At 32.9% G+C, this 26,290-nt stretch overlaps 8 protein-coding genes and 1 non-coding gene across 9 annotated transcripts in view; 3 read left to right on the forward strand and 6 right to left on the reverse strand.

Annotated features, from left to right (window-relative positions):
- NTE1 overlaps nucleotides 1–2,037 on the reverse strand; it is a gene marked incomplete at both ends in the record, with an annotated part of 4,438 nt that extends 2,401 nt beyond the window's left edge. Inside the window, one exon of the mRNA XM_001643914.1 lies at nucleotides 1–2,037. Within this exon, the coding sequence (XP_001643964.1) occupies nucleotides 1–2,037 (2,037 nt within the window).
- Nucleotides 2,038–4,676: 2,639 nt separating this feature from the next.
- On the forward strand, nucleotides 4,677–8,564 carry ECM30 (Ecm30p; the record flags this gene model as incomplete). Its single annotated transcript, XM_001643915.1, has 1 exon — nucleotides 4,677–8,564. One exon carries the CDS (start codon nucleotides 4,677–4,679, stop codon nucleotides 8,562–8,564), a length of 3,888 nt encoding a protein of 1,295 aa, XP_001643965.1.
- A 258-nt stretch (nucleotides 8,565–8,822) lies between these two features.
- On the reverse strand, nucleotides 8,823–9,452 carry TSR2 (Tsr2p; the record flags this gene model as incomplete). The annotated part of the gene is made up of 1 exon (XM_001643916.1): nucleotides 8,823–9,452. One exon carries the CDS (start codon nucleotides 9,450–9,452, stop codon nucleotides 8,823–8,825), a length of 630 nt encoding a protein of 209 aa, XP_001643966.1.
- A 451-nt stretch (nucleotides 9,453–9,903) lies between these two features.
- Nucleotides 9,904–11,574, forward strand: CNA1 (calcineurin catalytic subunit A; the record flags this gene model as incomplete). The annotated part of the gene is made up of 1 exon (XM_001643917.1): nucleotides 9,904–11,574. One exon carries the CDS (start codon nucleotides 9,904–9,906, stop codon nucleotides 11,572–11,574), a length of 1,671 nt encoding a protein of 556 aa, XP_001643967.1.
- Nucleotides 11,575–11,794: 220 nt separating this feature from the next.
- On the reverse strand, nucleotides 11,795–13,665 carry IMD3 (IMP dehydrogenase IMD3; the record flags this gene model as incomplete). The annotated part of the gene is given in 3 exon segments (XM_001643918.1): nucleotides 11,795–11,914; nucleotides 11,917–12,908; nucleotides 13,209–13,665. Coding segments are annotated over 3 exon segments (1,569 nt in total).
- Nucleotides 13,666–16,561: 2,896 nt separating this feature from the next.
- CRN1 (coronin) lies at nucleotides 16,562–18,394 on the reverse strand (the record flags this gene model as incomplete). The annotated part of the gene is made up of 1 exon (XM_001643919.1): nucleotides 16,562–18,394. The coding sequence occupies one exon, from the start codon at nucleotides 18,392–18,394 to the stop codon at nucleotides 16,562–16,564; it is 1,833 nt and encodes a 610-aa protein (XP_001643969.1).
- Nucleotides 18,395–18,862: 468 nt separating this feature from the next.
- On the reverse strand, nucleotides 18,863–20,893 carry MAG2 (RING-type E3 ubiquitin transferase MAG2; the record flags this gene model as incomplete). The annotated part of the gene is made up of 1 exon (XM_001643920.1): nucleotides 18,863–20,893. One exon carries the CDS (start codon nucleotides 20,891–20,893, stop codon nucleotides 18,863–18,865), a length of 2,031 nt encoding a protein of 676 aa, XP_001643970.1.
- A 649-nt stretch (nucleotides 20,894–21,542) lies between these two features.
- TUS1 (Rho family guanine nucleotide exchange factor TUS1) lies at nucleotides 21,543–25,478 on the reverse strand (the record flags this gene model as incomplete). The annotated part of the gene is made up of 1 exon (XM_001643921.1): nucleotides 21,543–25,478. The coding sequence occupies one exon, from the start codon at nucleotides 25,476–25,478 to the stop codon at nucleotides 21,543–21,545; it is 3,936 nt and encodes a 1,311-aa protein (XP_001643971.1).
- A 638-nt stretch (nucleotides 25,479–26,116) lies between these two features.
- On the forward strand, nucleotides 26,117–26,190 carry Kpol_1001trna1. Its single transcript has one exon. It is a non-coding gene; the product is annotated as a tRNA-Asn (tRNA).
- The last annotated feature ends 100 nt before the right edge of the window (nucleotides 26,191–26,290 follow it).

The raw sequence follows: 26,290 nt of genomic DNA on the forward strand, positions 1-26,290 counted from the left end.
TGAAATTATATAGAATAAACCTTTACCATCAGCATTTTGTTGAACTATAGTTGAACCTTGTTCATAGAACTGTAGTTCAATACCCTGGGCAAATTCCTTTTTAACACGATCAAAGTTAATGGTAACAGGTGCTTCTTCAGAATAAACCTTCTTCTTTTTTGGTTTCTGTCTATGAGACGTTATGGCATAGTCGCTAGGTAATATTCTAATCATAGAGTTAGCTTCAGAAGAAGATGCCAAAGATGAAGTTAAGGAAGTATCAGAAGATCTAGTCAAACTTCTAGTCAAACTTTCCTTCCTCATTTCCCGAGTTTGATTTTGTAAGGATAAATTTTCCTTCTTGATATCTAAAATGTTGAATATTGCTTCAATTAAGCCAAGTCGTAATGCAGACTCTTCCGTTTCTTCTTGACTTGAGGAAAAAGACCTTCCCTTTACATCTTCATTTTCAGATGCTCTTGTGACAAGGGATCTGAATGAATGGGATGAAGTCGTATCACTTGTCATTTTGCAGACATCAGGATAATTAACCAGCGTTGATAACCTCGTTGGGGAAGTAGAATTAAATAGTTGTTGGTTTTGGTTAACTGTTTTTCCAGATGATAATTCTCTTCTTGATAATGGGACACTTGACAATAGGTCACCAGGATTATATTGATCCCTTGAAGCAATCACTACATGTCTAGATGCACCGGAAACAGTTGTTATTGAATTTGATGAAGATCTATTTCTCAATAATGGTGATTTTTCGGAACTAACTGAGGTACTCGATAAGTTGATTTTTGATGATCTTGACCTTTTAACGCCTGAAGTTTCAAATAAACTATCTGAATCATAGTTTGATTTAGTACTATTTTTATAGGCTGAAATAACAGCCTCCTTCAAATAAGAAGGTAATTCATAATTGATATTTCTGTTCAATAACAATTCTATCTCCATAATTTCGGATGTTAGCCCTAAATATCTATGAGCTGTTTGAAATGTGACCCTAAGTAATCTTGTCAGTACCATTTGAATGATGTGGGATGCAGAACGAGGATACTTTTCAACCAACTTTGCAAATGACTGAGGTGGTATAATGGCAATAGTACAATTTGTTGCCGCTCTGGCAACAACGTTTGGCACTGGGTATAACATTGGATCATGGTCAGTTTTTAATTCTAAAGGTGACATCGAATCATGTCTCGATAATATATTGAATTGGTTGTTAGGATTTGGTGAATTAGTGTTGAAAGTTTTCCTTTTAGAAGTGAATAGATTTAAGATATTTACCAATGATGACACAGGGTTACCAGGTTTTACGGTGTTAAGTAATTGGAACTTACCTGGAGAATTTTTTAATTTCAGATACATATTTGAATCTTCGGCATCTTCATCTGAATAATCATCATCTATTATTTCACTATCTGAGCTTATTGTCAATTCTTCATTCCTTAAGTTGAAAGTGTTCTCATTTTCACTTTCAATTTCAGTGCCAAGGGTTTGTGTTCTAACGATTTCATTGGTATCATGGAACTGAGGCTGTAATAAGCTGCTTGAGGTTGAATTATCATTAACGTTGTGGTAAATTTGAAGGGTTCCTTCGACAACAATGGCCAAACCCACAGAATCTTCTAATAATAAAATTTCACCTTCATTTAGCTTCTGTGTTTTCATATTTTTAGTTAAATCGTGAAACACAGGTTTTTCTAGATACCCAAATATCTTAAGGGCACTTAAGAATTGATCCAAGTATGAAGATAGAAACCTTGATTCATTGTTATCATTGGGGCCACTTGATTTTGAGTTACGTTCATTATCTGAAGAATCTACAAATGAGTTTTTGTTTGTAGTGGGAGGTACTTCAGGGGTCAATTTCTTGTATTCTGATAATATTCTTATTTTCACAAAATAATGAGTAAAATAAACTACAGCAATTCCTAAAAATACAAATGCTGTGAACGGTATAGTTAATTTAACTGCATTTGCTGTGTTAAACACCCAAGTGGGTATGCGTAACAGTATAAATGATAGAATATACCAAACTTTTAAAAACATAAGATTGGTATTTGAAACGATATTTTAATTTTTTAAACTTTTTTTTGTTCTCTGTTTAGCTTCTTTCCTTGTAAACTTTTTTGAAGAATCAGAATATGCTAACAAATCAGTAATGTTCTATCCGATCAATCACACTCGACTATCTTATATACAATTTTAAAAAATTATGTAACTGGTGAATACTCCTTAAATGAAATATTCCTTTCATACATATGAAGTATTTCTTAAAATCGTGAATTTAAATTAAATGATGACCCTTATTTGATAAGATGAAGAGACAGACAAACTATAGCAAACAAACAAACAAACTCCATATAGATTTTTTCTTTATGGGCATATATATTATTTACCTTTATTTTTTATTTTTTATTTTTAGGTTGTTTAAAAAATTAGTAATAGTCAAATGGTAAAGTTAATAACCTTTCGAGCGTGCCTAGCAACAAGAACCTCTAATACAGATAACATAGATACGTTTTCTTTCCTTCCTATCAGTTCTTTAAATTTATACAACGAAGTCGCAAAAATATCTATATTTCGATAGAATAGAATGGGGATAGAGAAAGATTAGTTTAAAGGTCAGAGTACGTGAGTGATAGATTCTGTTTTCAATTCTTGAGTCATGCACGCTATCTTCTTGTGGACGGACCCGTATAGATAAGCATACAAGGGCAATCATCCAAGAAAAAGGTCAAGTGCGAGGGAGACCCCAACAAGTCTACTGGTCTATGTCTGCGTGTGTGTGTTTTTAATTCTTGTTTAATTGGTTAGCTTGGAAGAAATGGTAGAATGTAGGTAGTATAAGCAGATATAAAGCAGTGTCATTAAATAATACTTCAGTATCACAATTACATAAAATGGATGAGATAATGGTACACTCACAAGATGATTAGCCATAGAAGGCAGAGAGTCACTGCAGAGAGAATAGGAAAACGAAAACGAAAACGAAAATAAACAAAGAAAGTGAATATCAGTATTCGATGAGAGGAAAAAACCTTTAAGTTCCTCGAATTTTAATAAATTTGACCTTTGACAGATCTCGGTTGGTGGTGGTGGTGAACTTATTGTGGACAGATGATTATATTATGATATGACATGATATGACATGATATGATATTATGATATGTATTAAAAATGTGTGTCGTATAACGGTACTTTGTTTTGTCTTGTCTTGTCTTGTCTTATCTTGTTTGCTGTCGTTGTTACAGTTGGCGAGAGAAACAGAGTGGGAACAGCAAACAAGAAAAAAAAGGCGGTGGTGTAAGGAGAAGTGCGTGCAGGAATGGTCTACTAGTCGTAGTAACCTTGTTGTTTCCGTGGAGGTTTCTCGTTTATTTCCAGTCGATTTCCGGTAGGAGGAGGAGGAAGGTAATAAGAGAGAGAGAGAGAGGTTGATTGATTTTGATCAGCAAACTAAGTCGGCGACTACAGTCGCAGTCGTATGAAATGTTGGCGGCTAACTTTTTCATGTGATTTTTTTTGTGTATTCAACTAATTAATGCAATTTGGAGAAAGGGGAAGGGAAAGGTGTCTCCCCACGTGTACATGTGGTTTTGTGTCATCGTGTGTGTATGTTTTTAAATTTAGGGGAAGAAGAGAAATGAGATTCGAAAAATAAATAAAAAAAAATAAAATAGAGTTTGAAATTTGGCAAATATATAAAAGGAAGAAATAGTTTAGTATTCTCCCACTTTTCATTTTTATTCCCTATTGCATATGAGTGGGATTGGATTTTTTGTTGCTCTAGCATTAAAACTATAGCCACTCAAGAATGCACTGACACCATTAGTATCTCAACATCACGCACATGTATTGTATTACTAGCCAAGGTGTTGTTTGTGTCGCAGCGGCTAACAACGGATAATAGTCTGCTATATATATACACTTTGGGTTCATACAGGAACTCCATTTATCACCAATGTCCGTATTAAATAACTGTGATCATTTCTCTCTATAATATATATATATATACTGGTGCTAGCGCCTGCCGTTGCACTGAGTTTCTTTATACGTACGTAATCATTTTTAAAAATTTCGAATTCGAGTTTTTATCGTTGCTGGTGGCTTCTTCCTCATTTTACGTTACTTTTGATCCTTCTCCCTCTCGGTTGATTTGAGTGATTTGAAATATATATATCATCAATTTCTAGTTCTAATAAGAAAAGGAAAAACCATTATAAAACAGTTCTAGTCTCTTTTTTCATACAAATTTTCGAATTCTTTAATTTTTTTTTTTTTAAAAAAAAAAGAATAAAATAAAAAAAAGGCTACAGTTATATACTCTATTCCTAATTTCCCTCCCTAAGTTTTAAAAAGGTATTATCGATTTAAAAAAGCTAATTCTACTTCCAATAACAATAATAATCATTATTTTTGCATTGAAATATAGGCAACATTATTAAAATCTGCTAAGATTACGATATCCATCCATATTTATACATTTTTGCTATCTACAATTCCTTCCTTATTCAACTAAAAATTTAAAAAACAAAATTTATCTATATCTAAAAAGCTTTAATATAACATAGTCAAATCTATTCGAAAAGAAGTAGGAAAAGAAAAAAAGAAAAATATTTGATAACCTTTACCTAACCTTACCTTACGTATATCCCTTCTATAGATCATCAACGTTTAAATCGCAAATGGGTAACACAGATTCCAAATTAAACGTCTTATACAGGGATCATGTATTTAGGTTATCTGGATATTTTGATGGAATAATACCTCTATTCTCAAAAAATACAAATTTAAATGAATTGATCGATCTCTATAATTCAAAAGTCATACCAGATGATTCTAAATTTGATCAATTCTATTTAGAATTTGTCGCAGTTGGTACAGATTTAACTTTTGAAATGCTAAATCAGATTATTAATAATGAAGAAATGAGAAATATATTCGAATTAAATCCTATAAATTATTTAAATCTAACAAGGTTCACTGCATTACAAATTCATTTATTAACAAATTCCTTAAACGTCCCTTCATTAGAACTGCTAAAATTTAGATTCTCAAGAATTCTAGTTTGTATTAGAGTATTAACTAAATTGATGCCATTATATTTTGAATTACAATTAAATAATAAAGATGTACCAAATATAGCTGATATATTTTGGACAAATGATCCTAAAGTTCTGTTTGGCATAGATGATGATTCACTGGATCCAGACGTTACCATCGAACCATTAGGCTTGAATTTAGTCAAATCTTGTGTAAATTTATTATTTGTTGAAGCTTTTACAATACCTTCAAATGGTTCTCCAGGTCTGGTTTCAGATCTTCTATGGGATAATGGTATAAATACTCAAGATGCAGTTTATCACCCACAAAACCCGAAGTATGATTCAAATAGACTGGAAATTATAAATTTATTGCTATCATTATCCTCGAAAGATTTATATCTAAAACAGGCTTCAAAAGTTCAAAATTTGTTCCTTTTCTCATTATCATATTTAGTGCCAGAATATGATTCGATTTGCTTAATTTCATCTTTAATTAATGTGGTATGTCGGCATTGTACAAATTTTAAAAATGAATCAACTCTGCCTTATACAATGGTTTCAAGTAAATATTCGCAGCAACATCAGTTACCACAACTGAGATCAGCATTCATCATATCATCCCTGCAATTATTAAACATAATGTGCTCAAAATTTTGGTTAGATAATGAAAAATTAATTGTTGAAAATCTGGAAAAGCTAGGAGTGTTGAATCGCCAAGACATTCAACATCATGGTAAAACTATTGCATTATCATATGTATCTACATTAAACAGAGAATTGGATTTGAAACTTATGTTGACCTCCTTTGCAAAAATTTTTAAACATCCAGTGGAAGTGGCAATAGAACAAGAGACCTCGCCATTTGGTTCTTTCCCATCTATGAAACAAAATCAAAATTATTCGCATAATCGTGTAAATAGCAACAGTAGTAATAATTATGAAAATGATTCACAACAGCCAAATACTCCAAATCAAAATTTATCGAATTTGAAGAATAAGCCATACAATAATATTGGTAATAATACAAAAACTGATAACACGAAAAAAACAAATACTAATGACACTAATGAAAATAATAGTACAGGCTCTTCTTTATCATTACCTGTACCTCCAACTATACTTCCACAAGTATTAATTTTATTTACAACAATAATTACTGAAAATAAATCGTTTGAAAATTATGTTGCAGATAAATTTGCAAATAAATTTATCATTTTTTCAATTTATTACATGCATTATTATAATCATATCCCAGAGTTACAATCTTCAATGATCCCACTTTGCTCAAACCTGTCATTATACTTATCGTCCAAAAAATTAGTACTTTCTAAGATGCTGGATACCTTTACGACTAACTATTATACAAATAAGTTACCTGATTTCTTTAAGTTATCCTCTGGTAACATCAATAATTTGACTTATAGAGATTTTTCAGTCGTTCACATCTGTAACATTATTATTAATGATGTGAAGGAAAATGTTCAGCCAAGGCCATGGTTATATGAATTGCTGTATAATTTGATTCAGATTCCTTCAAACATAAAAGATGAAGAACTAATTAAATTGTCAGGAAATAGAAACGAATCACCATCTGCGACCTCTAATGGGGGTTTAAATTATAATGCTTCAATCACACTATTACATCTAATTTCAAAATTATCTAATAAGATGTATTTGACATCAAATTCTATCCCTAATAGTGCACAAAGTAATAATTTTTATGCATGCTCACCAGGATACAAATTGGATTTGTTATCCTTGGTATTAAGAAGTATGCTGAATTATATTGTGTACTACTATGAAGAATCATTAAATTTACTCTTTGCGCTAACAAGGCATCAAAAGGTTTTGTTACAGGTTAGAGAGTCGCTATTGACTATCTCTAAATCAATAGATAGTAAATCATCTATGGAGGGAGTGAACAAGGTACAAGAAACTGAATATTATGATTTTCGTGAAAACACCCTATTGTTGCAAAAGTCAAAAAAAATGACTGGAAATAATAATTCGCAAAACAGTAGGAGATGGGCGCCTGATAGTATTAATAATAATAGCTCTAGTGTAGAGGTGTTAAATCAATACATACTGTTGGACAAGAAGTTGAAGTCTACTGAATTAACAGATAATGAATCAAATGATAATGATGAAATATCCGCTCAAACCAATCATGTTCACAAAAATTCTGAGAATAATACAGCAAGAGGTTTGAGAGACTACAGTGATAATAACAATAATCATAGTAATGCTACTCTTCAAAATAATTCTAATAACAATCATTTAGAATTGATGAAAACAAATAGCAATTCAACTGTCATAAATGGAAACAAAGGATATGAGATCCATGAACATATGGATTATGAAGACAATATTTATTTTAATAATAGGAAAATATTTTTAGCCTTCAGACCTGAATGGCCAATTGGGATTGGTGAGAAAATTAAGATTAAATCACCATTAGACCATGATTTAAGCAAGACATGGGGTGGTGCATCTACCTTATCATTGCTGATTAAATTTGTAAGAATTATGATGAAAGAATTTCCAACGATATGCACCATTAACACAGCGGAATACTTTGATCTAGTAAAGGAAATATCTACATTCAAAGAAGGATTCGTAGATGAAGCAAAGCAATTATTGCCTATTTATCTAAAGGATCATAATGAACCACATGTGTTAAAGTTAGACTTGACAAATTCAAATTTCATTTTGAAAAAATGGATGTATGTCATCTGTTGGTCAGATATTTTTGATTCCCACACTGGCTGTTATACGATCTCTGAAAATTCGATGAACGGAATATTCAGTTTCTCTATGGTTAACAACTCAGATGGAGTAGGTAGCGTAGCTAGAGATAGCATCTCTGAGATGTCAGCTCTACCCTCGTTGGAAAGAAAGGTCTCTAATGGAACAATGTTATCAAGAACAAATAGTAACAGTAGTTTTATTACCGGATATTTGTCGAACCAAAACTATGAGCAATCTCAAACTCCATTAGACATTGGAGATATGTATTCTACAAGTCCAAGCTCCAATAATAATTACAGACACAAGCGTACGAATAGTAATAGTGACAATTCCTTTTTCAAATTCTCATGGATGGGTTTCAATAAAAATAACGACTGCAATTCAATCAAGGAAGATGCTTCAGACAATGACTCTGAATACTCTAGTGCGTCAGCAATTAAATCGTGTTCTTTCATCCTAGACGTTGGGCTACTAAAACCGAACATATGGGCAGGTACTAATGTTAAATTATTCAAGGTCGTGAAAGAAGAGAAGAAAGAATTTTCTTTACTTAACATGACATCTTCATTGTTGAAAAGATTTAGATTTAATAATAATAATGCTTCGTCATCAAATGAAAGACTCACTTCTATAAAGACAACAACGGGAAATGGCTCTGGCTTGCATCCAAGCACTAGTAATACAAGTTTGAATTCCTCCCTGAGGGCATGGACGCCAAGATCCCCCTTAGCTAGCAATGGAGGTGGGTCACCTTTCATGTTTTCACCAAAAGGATTATAACCATGTAACACGGAAATAAGCCCTTTATATCAACAAAAGTAATTTCAAAAGAGGATATATAGTTTAATAAAAATTAATTATATAACTTTACTTTAAAAAACGAATCTTATTAATGAAAAGCTTTTATCGATATTAAGGTCTAATTGAGAATTATAATAATGTACATATTTATAAAAGAGAGTAATTGGAAGATAGGGAAGTAAATATCTAATCGTGATATAGTTAGAAAGGAAATGAAGATGAATAAGTGTTTTCGGGCTATTGTCTTCTTCTTCCCTTCTTTTGGACCAGTTCAAAACCATCGTCATCGACAATTGGTTCAGGTGCAGCATTGACAGTTGTTTCTGTATCAATGTCCATTTCAACATCTTCTTCCTCTAAATCGTCTTCATCTTCTTCGGAAGATGAAGTATCTGGATTCAAAGGATCGTTTTCGATGTGGACAATTCTATTCGATGAAGAAGCTTTGGATTTTTGTTTTTGTTCAAATTCAGTATATAAATGCTCAACACCACTATAATCCATAGAATCACATTGTTTGTAGAGATCGATTATTCCTGAGGCAACAGGCAATGCTGAGTCATCTTCGACATTAGTGTCGAATTCATCGACCATAGCATATAATAATATTTCTTCAATATAGGCAACATCGATGATTTTTTCACTCTTAAATGCATCACAGATAACTGCAGTAATCCAATCACGCTTTCCAGCAGAATCAGGGCCACCCCACTTGTTCTCAACAGCTATATCCAATGCATCCCAACGGTAAACCATCATTGAAACACCCAACTCAAATCTAGCCTGCTGCTTCTCATCTTTAAACTGTAAATTGTTACTACCTTGAGCTGCCTCAACAAAAGCAGTCTCGTCAATCTGTAAACTCATCTTTCTCAACAACTAAACCACCTAAAAATTTACTGCAAAATATATTCAACACCTACTAGTCTTGAAAATACTGCTAATGTATAAACTTGAACTTTATCTGGCTTAGATCGTCTCTTGTATCTGCTTGTTTGCTAATAGATGAGATGAGATGAGATGGAATTTTTCATTACTTTTAAAGCTCTTGATGAAAAAAAAAAATTGAACCAATTTGATATTTAACAACAAGTAACAAGAGTTGAATTTAAGAGAGGTATTGTAAAGTTTGAGGCCATCAAGAAAGCAGATTGTATATACAGTTCGATAGTGATTGATTTGTAGTTTTTAATACGTGTATTATTGATTTGCTTTGTACTTTTGAGGACAAATATTGGTTGAATTTCTTCAGGTAACAGGGGAAAGAAAAGACTTTTTAGATTATTAAAGGTAGTGGAGTTTTAAAAACAAATTGAAGATGTCTCAAGATAGTGCTGAAGCTAACAAGAAGTCAGAGCAATGGAATAATGCTTTGAAGATTATTGAGAACAAGGCTGTGGATTCTCCAATGGAATCTCAAAATCGCAGACAGAAATTGTATATGTATACGATGGAAGATGGCAGTAAAATTTCAACTTTGGATAGAGTTGTAAGTTCAGTACCGCCAATTACGAATAAGAAACTTTCTGATGATGAACTGTTCGATAAGGTAACTGGTTTACCTAACCATGAACTTCTAAGAGATCATTTTAAAAAAGAAGGGAGATTAACCGATGCTCAGGCAATGAGAATTATTGATATGGCTGTTCAATGTTTATCTGCTGAACCAAATCTATTACATGTCCCAGCACCTGTCACAGTTTGTGGTGATATCCATGGTCAGTATTATGATTTATTGAAACTATTCGAAGTTGGAGGTGATCCAAAGGATACCCCTTACTTATTCCTAGGTGATTATGTCGATCGTGGTTCCTTTTCTTTTGAATGTTTGATATATTTATACTCTTTAAAATTGAATTTTAATGATCATTTTTGGTTATTAAGAGGTAACCACGAATGTAAACATTTAACCTCATATTTTACTTTTAAAAATGAATGTTTGCATAAATACAATTTAGAAATCTTTGAAGCTTGTTGTAAGTCTTTCAATTGCTTACCGTTAGCTGCATTGATGAATGAACAATATTTCTGTGTCCATGGTGGTATTTCTCCAGAATTACAAACCCTTGAGGATGTAAACAGAATTAACAGATTTAAAGAAATTCCATCGAGGGGTTTAATGTGTGATTTGCTATGGGCTGATCCAACTGAAGATTACGATGATGACTCTCAGGAAAATACTCAAGATATCTATGTCCCTAATAAAGTTAGAGGTTGCTCACATGCTTTCACATACAGAGCCTCATGTGAGTTTTTGAAGAAAACAGGTTTACTTTCTATCATTAGGGCGCATGAAGCTCAAGATGCTGGTTACAGAATGTATAAAGCAACAAAGAGTCTCGGTTTCCCAAGTTTATTAACTCTGTTCAGTGCACCAAACTATTTGGATACTTACAAAAATAAAGCAGCAATTCTAAAATATGAAAATAACGTAATGAATATACGTCAATTCAATATGTCACCGCACCCATATTGGTTACCTGACTTTATGGATGTTTTTACCTGGTCATTACCTTTTGTTGGTGAAAAAGTCACTGAAATGCTTGTCTCCATATTAAATATCTGTACTGAAGATGAATTGGAAGGTGATATCTCCTCTGAAGATAAACCTGATTCCACTACTTCGGACGTATCAGTTCAAGCCGCTAGACCTGTTGGAAAGACAGGATCAGCAATTTTAGATGACGAACACAGAAGAAAAGCTCTAAAGAATAAAATTTTAGCAATTGCAAAGGTTTCTAGAATGTTCTCAGTTCTTAGAGAAGAGAGTGATAAAGTTCAATACTTAAAGACTATGAATGCAGGTGTTCTTCCTCGTGGTGCTCTTGCACATGGTAGTGAAGGTTTAGATGAAGCCTTAACCGCATTTGAAATGGCAAGAAAACAAGATTTAATTAATGAAAAATTACCACCATCACTTGAAGAATTACAAAAGGGTCAGGATCAGAAATATGAGAATATTTTAAAAAAAGCGACTAACCATAAATAAATTTTTTATAATAAAAATAAGTTAATTTGACTGATTTCAATTACAGTCTAAATTAGGATGTTTTAGTAGAGTTAGACATTATGTATCAATGATAATACGAATGATATTTTTATGGTATTATATCTATATATTTATATTATAAATATAATTAATATGAAGGGTAGATTCTAAAATACAAATTAATAATGTGCGACTAATTATAATCAATGAGTTTACACGTCTAATTGTGTAAACGTTTTTCGTAGGAGTGTAAGTTGTGAACGTTACCTTCTAATTGAGCAGATGCAGATCTGAATTCGAATCTGACGTTGCTAGCATCAACTTCAGAACGTAAAGACTTCAAGTCAACGACACCAATATCTTGACATGAGTGTTGTAGACCGTTGTACAAGTATGGGATGAACTTCTTGACAGAACCCTGTCAACGACAGCACCAGCAACACCTTGAGCAACCAAGACAGAGTCGGATTCAGAGAAGTAACGAGAAGTAGAAGCATTAGCCTTTTTATCGGTCTTTTGCATAGCATCAATGGAACCCATACCACGGTAAGCCTTTAATCTCTTACCATCTTGGTAGAAGTATTCACCTGGGGATTCGTGAGTACCAGCTAACATACCACCCATCATAGCGGTAGAAGCACCTAAAGCCAAAGCTTTGATGATGTGACCAATGTTTTGAATACCACCATCAGCCATACATGGAACACCATATTTGTTGGCAAATTCACAGACGTTGTAGACAGCAGTACCTTGTGGTCTACCACAAGCCATAACTTCTTGGGTGATACAGATAGAACCAGAACCCATACCGATTCTCAAACCATCAGCACCACTAGCGATCAAGCTAGCAGCTTGTTCTCTGGTGACAACGTTACCAGCAATAACTTCTAAAGATGGGTAGGTTTGTTTAATCCATTGCAACATGTTGATTTGGAAAACAGAGTTACCTTGAGAAGAATCTAAGACAACAACATCCAAACCAGCTTCAACCAACAAAGCTAATCTTTCCTTGTCAGCTTCGATAGTACCAATGGCAGCACCACACAACAATTGTTTAGTGGTAGCAGATTTGGAAGCCAATGGGTAGTTTTGGTTCTTCATCAAATCGGTTCTAGACAACATAGAAACCAAGTTACCGTTGTCATCGACAATCAATAGCTTACCTTTCTTGGTAGTCTTCAAGATTTCATTACCTTCAGATAAAGTAATACCTTGCTTACCAGTAACTAAATCAGTGGTCATGACTTGAGAGACTAGGAGAGAGTCTTCTTCGATGAATTGGATATCACGAGAAGTGATGATACCCATAACCTTACCGAATTGTTCACCATTTTCTGTATTCAATATTAAATGATTGTATTGTTAGTAAATTGTCAATTGATACAAATGATTTCTTTAATTAAACTTCTGTATCAGGCTTGATAATGAGATCTAAATGAATTTTAGTATCAGAGTTAAAAAATCTCTACAAGATCGTTTGATCGCAGTCAGTAGAACGAAAGTTATTAGAATTAGGATTAATCATCATTACTAATAGAATAGATCATTTTAGATTAATCATTATCAGTGCCAATAAGAACCAAAATAAAAGTAAAAAAAAAATTTTCTTGATTAGTTAAAATAGAATAACATACCAGTAACTGGGAAACCAGAGAAACCGAATCTTTCTCTCATTTGTTTAGCTTCGAAAACGGTAGCATTTGGAGAGATGACAACAGGGGAATTAATGAAACCATTTTCAAATTTCTTAACTTTTCTGACCATTTCAGCTTGTTCTTCTGGAGAACAATTGTGATGGATGATACCGATACCACCTAATAAAGCCATATGAATAGCCATTTCGGATTCAGTAACGGTATCCATTGGGGAAGAAACTAATGGAGCATTTAAAGTAATCTTTTTAGTCAATTTAGTTTCTAACTTAACAGCAGAAGATGGGAAATCAATTTTACCAGGTAAAATTAAGAAATCATTGTAGGTTAAACCACCTCTAGTTCTAGAATCCATTAATTCAGAAACAGACAAACCATCCTTAGTTTGATATTGGTTCAAGCTTTCTAAAGCTCTGCTACAATCGTTGAAAGAGGCCATTATTATTTTTTTATATGTATATAAAAAGTTAAAATTCCCACTATTTGTTTGGATATGTCAATACTCAGTGATATATGAGTTGTCTTTACCACTGAGATGAGATTAGATTAAAGAAAACGACGACAAGACAAGATAAATCCTGACAAGAATAAAATCCACCACCGCCATTCCACCACACATAGAGTAAAAGTTCAAATCAAAACCAAAAGGAAAATTTTCCAATAACTAAACATTGAATAACAGAACCAATGAGATGAGATGAGATGAGATACCAGAAATTTCAACTAGTATTTATACAATTTATTTTAGCAATAGAAAGGCACTTCCTCTAATTGAATATAGTACTACAACAGAGCCAAACAAGAAGGAAAAAAAAAATTTTCATTAGACAAGTAAAAAAAAAAATTTCTTTCTTAGTTCAATCAATGGACCATTAGTAAATATTGCTGTTGTTGGTACCTATTAATTTCAAAACTACTGGGATAAGTAGGTCAAAAAACCAATACCAGTTGACAGAAATAGAAGAAGTTTCAGTTGGTAATGTAGTAATGGATTACAAATTTTTTCTCTTTGATATTTTTTTTCACTTTTCTTTTTTTGGTCGAAACCTCATCGAAATTTTCACGTTTCTTTTTTTATTTTATACTTTTTCGAAACGAAAAGTATTGGCTCGTTTCTTTTTTTCTCTTTTTAAACTGTATTTCGAAAGCAGCAAGCGGAAGAGCCAGAGAGAAAAATGGATGGTAATGGCTTGGGGATTGCTGGTCTCTGGGATGGATGTAGCCATCTATCTCTCTAACCCTCGAGCCCGAGGATTGCAACAGCTAAACAAATAAACTTTGGATTTGGTTTTTGGCTTTGGCTTTGGCTTTGGCTCTTTGGCTCTTTGGTGTTTGTCCTAACTGAAATTATAAATTTTGGTGGCTTTCGAACACGATCACCGCGTGGATTGTGACAAAAATAAGAAACGCGTTTATACTATTTTGTGTTTTTGTTTTTTTCTGTATATCCCATAAAAAAGAAACGGGAGAAGAATTTTCGGTTTCGAAGGAAATAAAAATGTCTGGACAAAAGTTTGTCATGATTTTGGAAAAGTGAAAGGTGTCAATTATCACAACTTGACAGGCTATCAAAAACAAAAACAACAGGGGATTGGCATTTGTATAAATACTCAAGGGTATATGAGATCTATTTCTTTCTCTTTTCTTTACCCCTTCCTTCATTGTATTTTAATAATTCCTTTCTATTTTAGTTTTAGTTTTAGTTTTAATTTCATTTTTAAGATACCTAGGACATCAATAATGTTTGCAGTTGACTAACTAGAATGTTATCAAAGTCAGATACTTTCTAGTTAGTGCAGTTTTAATCCAAGTTCGTCGAATGAGTGTTAATATTTGGTTGAAATTACAGATCTAGTAGTGGTTTCCGAAATCTGGGATCTCTTCCAAACAGTTTAGCGTCAGACGTATTGATTAGATGCAACCATGGAGTCTTTCCAATGCCTATCGTAAGGGCAGGTTGCCAATATGTTTGGTGTTGGAGATTTTTCGTTGTATTCATTATAAATGTAGTAATAATGAAGTTTTGTCATCGTTATTGAACTAAACATTCTTCTTTCGATGCTGTCCAATATGGATTAGAATTTTGTATTCTCACCTGCAAACTTTAATGGTTCCTCTCCTTAGGGGTAAGCGACACTGCAATGATGTATCTAGGATGCTCAAATTTTGTGAGGTAGTAGACATAAAGTTTGGTTAATGGCAAAGGTAATTGAATAACGGTATTATTGATTTTTTTTTCTTAATTATTTGAATGTGTTAGGTGGTTTCCGTCGAGAATTTCGAGATTACTTCAGTTTTACGTGAAGTTATTATTTGTGCGAGCAAGGTTCCTATTGTTCTGAATATACATCATCTGTAGAGCTTATCCTTAGTTTATTTTTGTCTTTTGTATACTATTTTAAATTTTTTTGTCTAACTATGCCCTTTTTTAATACATATTGTTAAGTTAACGTCTTTGGTCATGCTTTCGTAAAATCTTGTAGAACTTATTTATCTAATCATCTGTGTAGTTGTCCTGGAGGGGCCAGATTATCTGGAGTCTAAGGCGTTTAATTTGGGGGTTTAGCTCATGCATAAGAGCATTTCCGCCCTCCCAAAGGAAGTGGGAAATAAATTATGGTGCTTTTAAACATTTCTACTTGCAACGAAACTAAGAATACATTGCAGTTTCCTATATCTATTTCTAAATGCAATTATATTGTGCCTTTTCAGACTATCGTTTTTAATTCACCAACTTAAGCTAGCCTCTTGAAGTAAAACTTTAAATATCTATTACAAATATGTATAATACAATTTAAACTTACACAATTGACAAAGACTCTATATAACAATAAGTATATTAGATAGAAGTGGTATACAAGTTATTGTTTGACCTTTTATTTCACAAATAATAACTTTTCAAGAATTTTTACCAGTAGTGAGATTGAGAAACCTCACATATAATTGAATTTTGAAATAAGAATATTGTAACTGCTTGATTCAACCTTAATATATTTGCCAATAAAATTGTTGGTTAGTGGTTAATATTTCAAAGGTATTCTGAAGTACATGTAGAAATAATAACTTATTCTTTTCTGTCTTGACTTTTATATTTTTATATTTTGTTTTGTTGAAATTCCTTTTGTGAGTACTTTATGCCTAAGTGTGTTCTCTTTCAATGAAAAATAGTAATTGATAATAATAAACATAAACTATTAACTTTAAACATCTATCTTCAGTTAGTCTAAAGATATTCATGTATACACATTAAAACATTTTATAAAATTAAAAACTATTAAAATAGAACAAATATAATTACACAATACTTTTACAAAGGAAAATTTGTATCATAGTCCCTATTTATTCAATAAATGTTCAATTTTGTCTTCCAAAGCCTTTAATCTTTCATCTTTTTCTAAATTAGAGACAGATAGCTTTCCAATTACATCTTCTAAGTGCAAGACCAAACTAGACAACTTTTCAACTGATTGTTTTAATCCTAAAGATTTTGCACCACCTGTAGTTGTTGGTGTCTTTGGAGTCTCTACAGTAGACTCTTCCTTAATTTGAGATGCTGGGGTACTTTCTTTTTTAGCTTGAACAGGAGTAGATGGTACAGATTCCTTACGAGGTTCATCAACCTTTTTCACTGGTGATGGTGTTTTTTCCTTTTCAATAACGGGAACTGGTTCTTCTTCCCATTCAGATGAGTTCTTTGAAGGGTCTTCTGCGTTGTTAACCTTATCTAATTCTGAAGACTTGGCTAATAATTTATCAACGGAGGAATCCTTTTTCAAAATGTCATTGACTGAAGAGTTTGGTTTAGGAGATGCTTCTTTAACTTCTTCTTTAGATGGGGTTGCAGCTTTTGGAACAGGTTTTTCTTCAACTTTAACTGGTTCTGGGGTAGCAGCTTTGACAGGAGCAGCAACTGGTTCAGCCTTTTTAGCTTCATGGTATTGTAATTCAGTTCCGTCGTAAATGGTCTCCATGCTAACTAGTAAAGGGCCTTCTACAGATTTACCAGAAAACCATTCTTCCGCGGTCAATGCATGTCTTTCGGATGGTGCATCTGGGTAAATATCCTCTTGGAATTCTTCAGACTTTCTTGGAACGTAAAACGAAATTGGTACAATCAATTGATCAACAACTGTTTTGAAACATTTTAAAACTTCATTTTCTTTAACGTTAACGGTACGTTTTGGAGCAACAGCAAAACCTCTTTGAGGTTCAGTTGATTGGTATTCTGATAATTCAAACAATTCATCATTTTGGAATTCATAATAACGAATGTTACCATCACCTTTACCGGCAAGATATAAAATCTTGTTACCGTCATCAAAGAAAGGCATTAAAATACCAGAAGATTGATCAACAGTGTAAAACCCTCCAAGATCACCTTTTTCAAGATTAAAAGCATCCCAAATACCAATTTGACGGTCACTTAATCTTGAGAAACCTGTAGTTGCCAATCTATTACAATTACCTAACCAGACAACTCTTTGATTCTTAGCACCAGTATGGGCAGCACCTTCGCTTACAACGGTACCTTTTCTAACATCCCAGACTCTTAATTTTTTGTCACGAGAAACAGTAGCTAAATGATTACCATCATAGGAGAAAGACATTGAGGTAACCATATCTGGATGTTTTAAAGTAATTTCATCCTTACCGGTTTCGACATTCCAGATCTTAACAGTATAATCTAATGAAGAAGAAGCCAAAATATTCTGGGCAACAGGACTGTATAAGACATGACCAACTTTTTTCTTATGACCAGTAAGAATCTTCACTGGGGAAATATCCTTTGGTTGATTATCTTCGTCAAGATAATGGTGGAAGGAATAGTTCTCTGGTATATCCCAAACTGCAATCTTCGAATCATCAGCACAGGAAACAATTCTTCTCTCATTGAAAGGATCAAATTCAGTATCCAAAACTTGAGCTGTATGACCTCTAAACAATGGAACTTGATCAGGGTTTTTACCAACTTCCTCTACAGGAATCACAGCAAAAGCACCACCACCAGAAGACTTCCAATTAACAGAAATAAACTTACCATTAGTCTTTAAAATGTTAGAATCCCAAGCATTATTGGTAACTTTAACATTCTCATATTGCAACTCTTTCTTGGCTGCTTGACCAAAAACGTGTCTGTACTTAGAAGCACGAACAAATTTACCACTCATCCTTCAATTTAACTAATCAGTAAAAATAAATATCCACAGGATCTCTTGATACCCTTATCAAATCTCTTTATATAGCAACAAACTCGAAATCGATCTAATATCAATATGTGTTTTGATATTTGTTAAACACTTTAATTTCTTAAATATCGCTTATTTAAAAGGGGCAGCCTTCCTTGCCCTCCAAGGACATTTCAATATTTAAAGACAGAAAAGACAACTTGATTGATGTCATTTAAAGCCATTTAATTAAGCCATGGCTCAGGATGAGGATTGGTATCTGACTAATGATGGTGTATTGATTATTTCAACTTCCTGCCAATTTAAACCTTTCGAATTGGGTGAGAATTGATCAAAGACAAAAAAAAAAGTATATACCTATATCTATCTATTACGTAGTGAAAAAATATGAATTAATAATGCATTGTTTGGGGGGTTATATTTTATGGAAAGTTTATAATATTGTAGTCCTTAGAAGTTCTGATGACCTCCGCTGCTGAATAATAGCACTTTTGCCTTCGACTTTGATTTTGACTTTGATTTTGGGTTTGATTCAATTGATACATTCGAAGATTCCGATTTTGGAGGTTCTTGCATTTTTTGTAGCAACATCTCTTGAAACTCTTTTTCTTCTTGATATCTCTTATCATCTACTTGAATATCAATTGAAGTACCCCAGATAGTTGTCTCAGTGTAGGATTTTTGTCTGTGCTCATTCCCATTTCCATTTGAGTAAGCAGATGTATCAGATTTCCTAGCTGAATTTCTTGAGAGATTCAACTCACTTAAGGATCCAAGAAATTCCTGAGATGTAGCGCTTACAGAATAGTCAGTCTCGTGAATATTATAGAATTCACCATTTTCTCTTTGGTAAAATTCTTTATGTTCTTTTTCTAATCTATTCTCATAAATCTTTTTTTGAATGTCTTCTCTTTTCTGTTTCATAGAAAACTTTCTTCTTCTTTGTTTCAACTCATTAGCAAATTTTCCATACACATGCTTCGGTATGATCTCTGAGTTTCTCCAATCTAAATCAACTAATGCTATCTCGGTTCCTAATGGTAAGTGACTGACATACTTATACCGATTAATATAATCGTGAGTTATAACATCTCCAAAGTGAATGTTCTCAATGGCCATCTCGAGTCTTAAAGGCATTTTACTATATTGCTCAAATCCTTCTCTTAATATCTTAATGTCCAATGGGGATAAAAAGAATTTAGTACTGCTGTTAAATGAAGTCTGATAGAAGAAAAATGAACTAGAGTCATTGTAACGGGAAGATAAATTGGTATCCTTCATTAAAAGCTGATCAGAGAATGAATCGTCTAAAGAGTCATCCCTAGAGAGGGTTTCTGTAACTTTTTCATTAATACTATCGATTGCTGAGTTCACAAACCTATTATCAGCATTATACAATGCCTTATCGACTGCATATTGATCTTGAATAGCATCAATATCGTTCTGAAATAATTGTAATGAATACGAAGTATTACAAGTAATAATTCTGGAATATTTAGAAACTTCCTTCATTTGAATAGTAGGAAAATTACCAATTTTTTCAATATCTACATTCAATTCAGCTGGGAGAGCTAAGGCAAAAGCATGAGGTTTACACATCAACAAAAACTCACAGTTGGAACCAGCCTTTGGTAACTGATCAATTTTTGAATTTTCTGAATTGTCTTCGAATATAACATCCTTGACATTATGGGATCTGATAATACTACTACACAATGGACACTCTTTGTATTTCTTTTGCTTTACAAAACCAGTATTTGGATTCTTAACTGTATCAACAATCGAAAAAAATGTCAAGAGACATGTATAACAAAATATGTGCCCACAGGTAACCATTCGTGGTGCTACTGGTTCTTCACATAAACAAATTGGACAGTTTTGTCCCTTGGGAACCACAACTCTTACAATATTCTCGGCTGGAACCAAGCAATTGGGATCAGCACTTTGTGCTTTATATTCAGATCTTGAATCAACAAGCAGTCTATAGTTTGCATTAATAAAAGAATCACCATGTAGATGGATATGTTCCACATTTTTCCTTTTTTCAGATTTCGATTTGTGAATAGAAGGTTGAGAGTGTGAATCTCTTTCAATTTCTGGAAGCTGGAATTCTAGCAAATGATTAATAGATATTTTAGTCTTGCGACCTCTCAACTTATAGTTGCCACCAATAATTTCATCCTGAATAGAATCCTCCAAACTATCCTGGACAAATCCTGATCCAGCCTGTTGAAGATGCTCATTTGAAGAGGTAAACTTGGAAGGGAATTTGCCACCACGTCCATTATACCGTTTCTGCTTACCATGGTGTTGGCTACCATTAGGATTCTTGTAATTTTGAAATTTTTTATTCTTGATATTTTTATTCTGAGAGTGATTTTTATTACTAGACTTGCTCTCAACAAGTTTATTCACATTCTTCTCACTACTACTACTCTGGAGACCAGATGAACTTCCTTCAGTAACCTGCATCGTATCCATATAAGTGTCAGGCTGTCCTTATCAATATCTACTGAAGCTATAAGTTTAATGATGCTTTATTCACTAATTTAAGCAACAGCAAAAATAATTGATAAAAGACTAAAAATCTCCAAAGCAAAAGGTGGAAATCTATCTCAAATCTTCAATATACCCTAAAGATACACTTTAATCGGTAGTAAGAGCTACAACCCCATCCATAATGAGCATTTCTTATACTCTTTTAATGACAATATTTTTAAATATCTAATCGTTATCCTTTTTTCATGTTTTAGTCGTCATAGAAAAAAAGGTCAATATATTAGATAGTGAAGACAATAAAGTTTCAGATAAGACAAGAAGAGAAGAGATATGACGACTAACCAATGTATAATACAGGAATTACATGTTTCGATATTTAATTTAAGTTCATTTAATTTGAATTTAATTGAAAAACTTCTAAAAAACATTGGCTAAAATGTTCAGGAATTGATCAATTTACTGGCAAAAATCGTGAAATTAAGAAATAGTAAAGTACCTACTGTTCATAGGATGGCTAGGAAGCCAATTTACAATTTTTAAACCACTTTTTATTTTTATATAATTATACATTATTATTAGTATATTATTATTAATGGAATGATGCATTTATGATTTAAGTTATTCATTATTGTTACAAATCTCTAGGTTTACAGGCTAATAACAATTGTCTATTAGCAATATTTGGATGACTGAGTGAAATGATTGCTTCATCAATATTTTTTGAGCTTATCAATCTTATTTTTTTACCCTTGATGATTTGTACCGGTACTAGTCTACCTAAAGGTGTATCTGTATTTAAGTCATATATTTGAACTAAATTATCACCAACCAGGATTAAATATCCCATAATTAACGACACACCGGTACAATAAAAATCTAATACTAAAATATCATGCTTCCAATTCTCGATATCACCATATTTATTGATCATAACTGCGGCTTCATCATATACCATGACATATTTCAACGAATCATCTAGATGAAAACAAGAAATGGGTTTTGTTTTATTTGACGCAATATCCTTCTTAACATATTCTGCCATTTTCTGTTTCGAAGAATCCTTTTTTGACGAGCTTTCTATATTGGTTTTGAATGCATAATGTGAAATATGAGATTGCTTCAAATAGGATGACATATCTGTATCATTAAAAAATGTCGGTAAAACAATTCCATCATCGTTAAATGCATCTTGATAAACAATAGACCCTTTAGTCGTACAGGCTATAAAGCATTTCTTAAAAACTATTATATCGTGAACATCTGGCGCCGTTAAAGTGGCTCCAAAATTTGGTAAACTGTATTCCTTGTAAAATTTAAAAAATTTCAGTGACTTTGTCAATCTATCAAATTCCGGCGTCAAAACTACAATTTTCCCTTTCCTCTCATATAACAAATGCTTAGAATTACCAAAGTCTTCTGCAAATTTAAATGTACTTATCTTATCTTTAACTAGGATTCCAATAACTCTATTGTTGGATAAATATTTCTGAGGTGAGTAATATGCACCTAATAAACTTGGAATATTATAGTAACACAATTTCCTGTTATCCAGCACAAAAATGAGACCTAACTTAACATTGGACTCCATTTTTTTCACATAAACACAATTTATAACTTTAACAAATTTCTTACTGGATTCACTCTCACATCTCATAAAAATACCAAATTCTGTAGCGACAAAAAAATACGTTTTTGCCTCATACTCAATGCTTATTGAGCATGAAATCATAGCTGGCATTATTCTTACATTTTGTAGTGCCCTGTTATTTTCTGTCTCGTACTTTTTTAATGCAATGTCAATTTCAGAACCTTCTGTTGTAACAGGTAAATTGACAGGTGCATCCTTTTCTGAATATGCAAATTGTGTGCTAATTACTTGAACATTGAATACAGGGGTTACTGTCTGTTTCTTACAAATATCGAAACAAGCAATAAATGCCTTTCTCCATTGTTCTCTTTCTTCAAATGAGGATGAGTAAAATGTAAAAGACTCATTTGTTGCCAGATTTCTAACTTTAAATCCAAATTCAGAATGAGATGGAATTGCATTTGAAATTTCAGTATGCGAGTTTTCCTTATTTGTTCCATGTGTAGGGGAGGAGTATAATGACTTTGAAACCGTACTAGCGGCATTAATTAAATGAGGACGTACGGCACTAATAGGTGTTGAAACTAACTGACTAGCCGATTTATTAGATCCTTTGTAGATAGACTCTCTTATACTCCCTCCTGCACTAGAACGACCATCTTCATTACTAGGCTTGCGCTGTTCCAAATTTAGGTATTCAATCGGGATTGGTCTTTCAATAAGCTTGTACCTTTCTTGATTACCCTTCATGACCCTTTCTGTTATAAGGAAATAATTATCCAGAAGGGCTATATATACGGGAGTTGGCTCTAACCAAAGCTCTCTTTTTTTCATGATAGTACCTGCCATTAGAAGTTTTCTACCAGTATCAGTCAGGCCCAGATCTAGTTTGTCTTGTGAGGAAGTACCATCATCATCTTCAACAGAATCTTTGATGTTGACATAGCCGACGGTATAATTGTTTTTACTATTAAAAACTAGTTGCTTTGAGAATCTAACAAGTTTTCTCCTATCTATTGCTGCACCATGAACACGATCAACTTCTGCACTTAAACTTTCTACTTCTTTAATAACTATTTCTAAGTATTCGTAATCTTCCATGGAAGGATCTGTATTTTTCAAAATAGACTGTAAAGTTAAAGGTAAATTTTGCAACGACTTAAAAAAACCACCAAAAAATATCACATCATGATACATTTTGGAACGAGTAATATCAGGTAAATTATCTACCTCTGCCAACCATTGTGCAAATTTTGTGTTATGTTGTTTTTCCCAAGTAATAATTTCATGAACGGTAGCCATAGCAGTAGCATAATTTATATAAATTTCTCTAGCCTCATTTACCCATTTCAAATAAATCTTTCCAATAGAGTCTATAAACTTTCCTCTGGTTTTAAGTTTCCAAAAAATTGGAGTTAGCAGAAATTCTTTATGCAATTGAATAAGTGGTGGAAAAACGTTGAATGCTAGTGATGCGAAATTAGGCTCATCTGGTAATAAATTTGGATCAAAGTTTTTCCCATATACCTCTAATGCTGCATTTGCCATATTTAAGGATCTTTCCTCCAATATTATTAAATCAAAAATAAAACTCTGTCTTTGAATTTCACGAGGGTTAATTTCTGCTAACATTTCTGGAGTTAATTTCCAATAATCTGTCCATAGTCCCACAGATTTATTAATTATTTCTGATAACTTAAGTTCTTGCCTTGACTCTGTAGGTAATCTATTGAGACAAGTTTCTGAATAACACACTGTAGCTAATGTAGGAGAATATGTATTATCAGAAAATGAGTAACATGGTAATAGTTCTGTGAAGATACCACAAATATCTAAACCAGCTACTATAATTGTGATTTCATTTTCGTTTTCTTCATCCTCATCCGATTCTTTTTCAAATCTCACTGCCTTTTGAAGAACTAAGGATTCTATTATTTTATCAACATTTGAATCAATTGTGTCTTGATCAAAGGCCTTGGGCATTTGGAATTCTAATAACAGCTGAATCATTTGAAAAAATTCAAATTTTCCGAATACATATTCATTAAACCATTCAAAATATACCTTTAACACCCATTCATAAATATCAGATAATTTATATACACTATAACACTGATATAACTTGTTTTCATCCAAGGAATTAATTGAAAATGGTTGTGTAGGTGCTGTTATACTTGGCGCAAGTTCTAGAGGTTTACCACCTAGTAATGAATTAAAGCTACTATGTCTTGCATTGGAATTATTAAATGTATAATTTGAGTCTGAATAACAGCTTTCAATACTATCTGAAACCTTACTATTACCGCTCATATTTCTTGAAGATGAAGAAGGAATTTTGGGTAATGGAGGCCTTTCAAAAAATGTCGGACTGTCCAATATGTTATCATTATAAGAACTTAATCCAGGTATCGATTTTGTCGATTGCTCAAATTCTTCTGGAGGAGTGCTCCAAATCCTAGGAGAACTACTTCTTGATTTTATTTCATCATCTCCTATAAAAGGTGAGCGATAAATCTTAGAACTATTATTTGTACTTTTCCTCAATAAGTTTGAATCTGACTCAGATACAAATGGAGATTTATATTGAGATGAAGTAGGTGTTGAAGTTTTTGTTCTAGTTGGTGCTATTCGAAGAGGTGAAGAAGGTATGCTATATTGGGTTGGAATTCTTGGAGGCGGAGGTCTGCCACTAATTGATCTCCTACTCCCAGAAATGGGAGAATCAGAATTATTTACATTCCCGATATTCGAAAGACTTCCAGTACTATTAGGTTCGCTACCACCCACACCATTATTGCCTATGACAGGAGTCCAACCAATAGATATATTGTCTTCACTATTATCTCTATTTTCCAGAAACGAAGATTTTGTCCTTAATGGTGGCAACTTTGGTAGATCAACATTTTCACGATTGCTGACGAGATTGGGACGCTTATATTGTCCTTGAGAACTAGTCTTAGGATAATTATAACTGCTCATCGTCAATATGATAAATATTTCATAAATTTATTCAAATTTAGAATCATTAAGAGAAACTAATTCAAATTTAATGTCACGAAATTAGTCAATTGAATAAGACTAAATAGATATTTGGCCACTGAGTCGACTCTTGAGTGCTCTAGAAGTTCAAATCAGTGTTGCTCATCAAACTCTGTAACTAATCAATTCAGCCTTTTAACCTTCCTTTAATATTACCAATAATATCTGATAGTTAAATAGGGGTCGTGCTAAACGACGTACATATAAGGACCCATATACCAAGAGTTATCCTTTGATTTAAGGACAAAGGAGTAACTCAAGATACCTGGAAGTATCTTCGTTATAATTTTAAGCCGTTAATTGATATTTTTCAGTTTTCAAACTTTTATTTAAAGTTCATTTTTGGTCCAAATATCTTCTGAGAAACCAGATCTCAAAGTAAATAGACTATTTATAGTGAGATATGTGTATGCTGGTGGCTAACAAACCATACAAAATCCAAACACTATATTTAATATTGTTAGATCATATCTTAAAACCGCAACAAAGCCCTGAATAGAGCTATTTTTGTAAAACTTCTGAAAAGTTGAATTCCAAAATATGGCAAACAGTGTATTTTCAAAAAACAACAATTAGAAGACTCCGTGGCCAAGCTGGTTAAGGCGTGCGACTGTTAATCGCAAGATCGAGAGTTCAATCCTCTCCGGGGTCGTTTATTTTTTATTTTTATAGCTGTTCATAAACAGTTAACAGTGTATGACAGGAAAGTCTAAATTACCATAATTAAAGCTGATCAAGACTAAACAAAGGGA

The sequence above is a fragment of the Vanderwaltozyma polyspora genome, genomic scaffold (genome assembly GCF_000150035.1).
Source record: "Vanderwaltozyma polyspora DSM 70294 KpolScaffold1001 genomic scaffold, whole genome shotgun sequence".
NCBI lineage: Eukaryota > Fungi > Ascomycota > Saccharomycetes > Saccharomycetales > Saccharomycetaceae > Vanderwaltozyma > Vanderwaltozyma polyspora.